General features: G+C 35.9%; 1 protein-coding gene across 1 annotated transcript in view; it reads right to left on the bottom strand.

The window, feature by feature from the left end:
• Window positions 1–6,322, bottom strand: part of ANKRD28 (ankyrin repeat domain 28) — a 46,974-nt gene that overhangs the window by 18,404 nt on the left and 22,248 nt on the right. Inside the window, exon 11 of the mRNA XM_010290876.1 lies at window positions 5,189–5,329. Coding sequence (XP_010289178.1) covers window positions 5,189–5,329 — 141 coding nt within the window. The remainder of the gene's footprint in view (window positions 1–5,188; window positions 5,330–6,322) is intronic.

The raw sequence follows: 6,322 nt of genomic DNA, 5'->3' as shown, positions 1-6,322 counted from the left end.
AAAAAAAAAAAAAAAAAAAAAATCAGTAAACACACTTATTATTGGCATACTTGTATCCTACCATTCCTTACACAAAGTTAAAAGGCAGAACATGATCAGCACAGCTTCAACCACAGACACTCAGCCAGGAGGATGTAAAACAGGGTATTAAAGTCAGCTCCCTCTCCCTATTTTTCTGTTTTTAAGAGACTCCATGCATGCGTACAAAATGATTCCAACCAATAACCCTACTTATTCATAACTTTATGTTGCCTACCATTTCAGCAACATTTTGCAAAGCCTACAAATAACGAGAATGAGAACTCTGAAGCAGCAGCCACTAGAGAATGAAGAGGTAAATTGATCTAGACTGAACTACCTGACACATAACAATCTCAGCTTCAAGAGCTTCAAGATAACAGGATAAAAACTGGTGAGAAACAGCCCCAGAATAACATCAGGTTATTTTGCAAATATATTCATGAAACCATAATAAAACACCCAAACATCCACATAGATACTGAGCATGATCAAGATTGTACAGAGCCTCTAAAATTCTGAATTAATGGAATAGGGAAGGAGGAGAGATTTTAGATTTCTTATCGACAAGTTGATTCTGGTATTTGATTTGTCTCAGTTTGCTCAAACAGTTAGGATTATGAAGGTCTCCTCATGTTCTACCTGAAGCAGAACCTTCAGAATCTGAGAAACTGCACATACCATTTAACCCGGTAACAGAACCAAGACTGCATCTAATTCGTAAGATTACCTGACTTGAGAACAGAACATCTAGTACTTCACAAAAGGCAGATGGACTTCAGATCCTTGTATCTGATCTCCCAATCTGGGTTCACCAAAGCTGAATTCATTTAAAAACATCTGGCAGTATATTGAATGACTGGATCGTTTGCGTCCAGCATGGATAAAAAGACTTCATGACATCCCACTCGTCAATATTGCATATTGTGATTAGATTGTCTGTTGAGACCCAGGCACAGTATTTTTGAAGAGAAGACTAGAAAGCTTTGCATGTGTTCTACACAGCAATAAGCTCAAGAACATGGTTGGTCCTTTTGCCCTGAGATATCCACAATTTTCACAAGTGCTCTCTGTCTATAAAGGATCATCTGTTACAATAGAGCAAAATGAAGAATGGAATAGGTAGGTCTTCTCACTGCTGAAGGACTGCCTGACCATTCAGGAAAGGACCATCAAGCAGCTAGGGGAATATCTATCTCAGAGGGGAGTGAGATTTGTAAGTCTTGCTGAAGTATACCATGAAGCTACATGCTGCTCCGTGACTAAAACACAGGTAAGACATCACTGAGGTAGTAGTTGTACATTCAAGTGCAATCATCTCTCTCATTACTTGGAACATAACCTGCAATAGAAGGGCTTTCTAAAGACTGAACTAGAGCTAAACAAAATCTGGGAGGTGAAAGTCTAAAGACACTCAACCTCTGTATGGCCATTTCATCAGGCAGAAGTCCAGCAAGGGAGAGTGACATTCCAGTCCTTCTAACATGAGTTGTTAACAACTATTGGTTTAGGACTATTTATTGTTCCAGTGGCAAATCCAGACAGGAGAACTTTGCATTGATAATAGTACAGGAACACCTTTAAGTGAAGCTACTTTGCAAATAACACATGCTTTATATTATAGATGGAAAGATTAATTCTGTAGGTCAAGAATCACAAAGACATGTCCTTGGAATGCAGAGGTGTTTACAGCTAGTCCTGATCATGACCTTGAACTTGCTGGTGAAGCCATATGGTTTTCTGAAGTGTACAAGAGGTCACCATCCCTTCTTCTCTTTGGGATTATGAAATACTTCTCCTTTATCAGTTAAATAAATTGCATGTGAAGCTAAAAATTATTTTGTCTTGTCAAATCCAGCTTGGAATCTTTCTTGCTTAGCACAGTTTATGTAAAGGTCTCACAGATTATCAGTAGTGACAAACAGGCCAGTTGGATACACTGACAATATGAGGGTTTTAGTTCCCATTTATCTAATGGGAAATTGTTTGGTAAAAAGTTAAAGGAAATTTCAACATTTGTAGTTGTATGGTATGGCTATGCTGGGGTGTCATGTGAGAACTTGCAGTGGGATACGGCGGGTTTAGATTTGAGAGGGAAGGATCCTAATATGACCTCTGATCAATGCCGTTAAGAGTAGAAACTTGATCATTCAAAACCCTGGAGAACATTCAAGCCTTGGAGAAATACAGGCAGAAATTCTACAAAAGCAGCCATCATTTTTATATTGATGCAGCAAGATGCTGAGGGAAGACAGCATGACCCTGCAACATCAGAACTCTTCCTAAGTTCTTTCAAGGAAGGGCACTGTTCCATCTGCTGACTCCAGGCAAGTTCATCACCTGAATGAGATCCAGTACCAGCTGTGATGAAATGGAAACACATTTCAACATAAGACAGCTGTACTGGGTCAAGGGCCCGATAACCTCATGTGCAACAACAGCGATTTCCTGAACTGAAGACCTGACATTTGCCCCAGACAAAGGGTTAAAGTCACAAACCAGGTGAGTGGAGATGAAAGGGGCAAAAAGCTGCAGAAAAAACTATAAACAAGGAAGTATCTAATTACAAAGTACTCTGTCTCATTACAAAGTTGCGAAGAACAGGAGTGATGCCAAGGTGCACTCTCACTTCCATCATTTTGTGTCGAGCATAAAGGAGAAAATGACTTAGCTAGTGAAAAAGGTAAAAATTTTCCAGTTTTAAATAATAACCTTTTTAACACAAGATGTAAATAACTTTGCAATAAGTTCAACATATCTAAAAAAAAAAGCTAACTGTAAGGCATATCTATGCTTTTAACCAACTCATTCAGGTTTTGTTTGTTCAGTAAACAAATGCCTAGGTTTCATCAATGGCAACTGTGCTTGTATGTTTTTATGTGAATTAAAACGGGATGAGATTTCTGAGAATCCAAAGAGAAGTCAATTTGTCCCATCGAGTGAGAATTACTGTCCCTATATTTTATTTGTCCAATTGCCTAACTTTGGTTGTTAGTTTTAATAAATTATTTTTTATTTTCATGGCTCATTAATAAACATTAAACATCACTGGCCTTGGCCATCTGAATTTTTATACTTGTGTACTTTCTGTATTTGTACGCTCACAAAAGCCACAGTACACTAAATACACCGCAGGAAGCAAAGTTCACTAAAAATCCTTGAGTACCCATTCTTTCCAATACAAAACAGATAATTATTTTTGCTGTTTCTTCTCATCCAGGAAAGAGATTAACTTAGCAACTTTTGCATACTTAACTGTCCTCAACAGACGTCTTTAAAAGGAGATTAATCAAACTTCCTGAAAGTCCAGATAATAAATGGGAAATAAGTTTATCTTTATTGGTGTACTGTCTATTAAATAATTCTAACATAGAAAGAGCGTGGTTTTTCTCCCCTAAAGATGCTGCTTAGTTTATCTCATTCTGTGATCATGTTTCTCTGTCTAGCCTTGTCAAAAGGAGGCTCACTGGTGTTTGTTCCAGATTAGAAGCAGTTGTTAAAGACACAGAAGAAACATTTCCAAACAGGAACAAACAGGAAATCTTTTTCAGCGAAAACATCCTTGTCCCTAAAATCTGTCTTTAAAGATGTCTGAACAAAGACTATAAAAAATGCACATAAATATCTTTGGCATTTCTATATAAATAATTTCCTGACATTTTTTTCCAGGCTTTATATTCCAACTGAGCAATCATTTTTAGCTTCATTCCTGTTTTGAATATGAGCTGGCTTTCCAGCTGTTACTAATCATCTTGCTGCATCAATATAAAATGCCTCTCCTCAGGCCATTCTGCTTTGCAGCTTGTCTTCCAGAGAGCCAATTGTTAATCAGAAAGGCAGTATCACACGGCTTCCAGAGACAATTCTTTGAGTTATCTCCCAAAGCTCTGCAGTATTGCCATCATCATTCTTGCTTGTGCCTTTTGTAAGACAGATGGCAAAACGATGTCATCTGAAGAACCATTATAGTTTGGAGGTTTTCAGAGCAACTGCGAAGCTAAAATTAATCCTAGCTCAACTTGTAAGAGGGCAATTAAAGTAAAATTATCTCAGCAAACTCCAGCAGGAACTGAAAGTGTATCTAAAAAGCAGCAGTTTTGTTTTGAAATTTGGCTTTATGTAAAAAGGCATGTACTTTAAATATTAGTTAAATGGCCATGAAAGTGTTCCTTATTTACCCTTCAAAACCCAATCTGCAAGTTATATGCCACCACATTCTTATTGCTACCTCACCTTTTGAAAGGTGCTGTATTAAAACAGGATGATATGGTACTAAGCAGCACTCTTTTCCAGTGAAGGTGTCCCTGTATGCATTTGAAATGCGATGCTGCACACCAGCTTGTTTTGACCTGTGTATTTGAGTGTCTGCACATGCAAGTGGTACTCTTCTCAAGTCTCAATATATACAGTGTCTGGAGCTTAAGTAACCTCACCAGTTTTGGGCTATCTATATAAGTTTTGCATGTAAGCATTTAAGTCATTAATAACGATGTTAAATATAACAGTTACAAAATAAACACATGCAAGAGACATTTATGGATTTATGAAAGATTCTGGATGCATTTCATTGATAAAAGTGTAACTTTTTTCACAAAATTTATACTGACAAGAGAGAGAGTTGTAATGCCAAACATGAATAGTTTAATCAAGCATGAAATGGATAAAGAATCTTATATTTGAATGTTCATTTTTATCCTGATGTAGGCTTACTGTAACTTACAGTCTAGTTTTACAGTGTATTTCCGACTAGCTACACATATTTTTGGGCAACATTAAGAACGCGCCATAAAACACACCATCCTTGATCAGAATTTGATTTTAAAGCGAAAATGACCCTCCTGCTCAGAAATGTCATAGTGACAAACGACATTTACTGAACCACTACAGAGCAGATTGGATTAAAAACTCTATTCCCAATGAATTCCTGAATTAGGACACCTGCATTATAGGACATAACCAAAAAATTACAATACATTTTATTATTGTTCATTTTTCTTAGAAACACTTGTTACATAAAATATTTTACGTACAATTAACAATCCACTGTCAAGTTTAACCTTTGAAAACATAAAAAAATGCACTTGGCAATTATGAAGGCAAAACATACACAAAATTCACAGGTCAAATGTTTCTAAGGAGAAAGGATTTAAGTTCAAAGCATGCTACTTACTTTCCATCTGTGTCTGATGCAGCTGCATAGTGCAGAGGTGTACAACCCCTCTCATCAAGGTCATTCACACTAGCTCCAGATCCCACAAGGGCAAACAGGCACTGATAATTACAATTGGCAGCAGCATAATGGAGTGGAGTTCTTTAGTACACATTTAAATAAAAAGTACAATGGTAAATAACAACAAAATAGTATTATAGAGACAGAAAATGCAAAATAAAATAAAATTTAAATTCTCCTTACATTCTTTTAACGAGTATTTGTGGTGAAGAATGCATCACTACAATATTAAAAAATGGGGCCATTTTCTAGGGGCCATTTAATAATGCAGAACAGTATCTAGGGGATCTATTTACCAGCTAAAATATGCACAAACATTGTATTAAGGGAAGCTTTATATGAATTTTCTTGTGTAAACATATAGAGGAAAATCAAGTTTACATTAGAAATATTACTTTTAATTAAGTAAGCCACAAGGAAAAATATGAACAAATCTAAGAACTGCATAGCAACTAAACAAGGTGAAAATAAAACACAACAACTAACAAGTAGATATTTTTGACAAACAGATCTGAATTTTGTCTAAAGGAGGTAAGCATTATTTATTTTTAACTGTAGTAACATACCAGAGGTATTGTTAAAGAAAACTTTTAAAAATATATCTTGTCTTCTTACAACAAAACTGCAAATTTATTAGTACTGATGTATAATCTCAGAGGAAACTTATTCCAGCTTCAAACACATAAACAATTCTCTAAATAAACCAGTTCAGACAAAATTTCAAAAGCACCAATATGACTCAGAATTCCATTTTATGCTTTTAAAAAGAGATTGCTACTATAAATACCTCAATTTTGAGGAGACAGTCAGGCACTTTAAGGGAAAAGGAAGAGGTAGGACACTTTAAAATTACTTTTTCCCGTTTCTCTCCATTTTTAACTGTTTTAATCTTTTCCCTCTCCTGAAATAATTGCTCTATATAACATGCATGTTAAACAAAAAACCAAGCCAAACCCATAAAAAAACAACTTCCAATGACAAAAGTTGTGACAAGTAGTTGTTCTTTTCTCAGAAAAGAATGGAACTGGAATTTAAAGCAAACTACAGCTTTGGAACCATAACATTCTCCTCAAG

The sequence above is a fragment of the Phaethon lepturus genome, unplaced genomic scaffold (genome assembly GCF_000687285.1).
Source record: "Phaethon lepturus isolate BGI_N335 unplaced genomic scaffold, ASM68728v1 scaffold17417, whole genome shotgun sequence".
NCBI classification, from domain to species: domain Eukaryota; kingdom Metazoa; phylum Chordata; class Aves; order Phaethontiformes; family Phaethontidae; genus Phaethon; species Phaethon lepturus.
The sequence above is the reverse complement of the archived record's forward strand: the minus strand, read 5'-3'. Positions and strand labels throughout refer to the sequence as shown.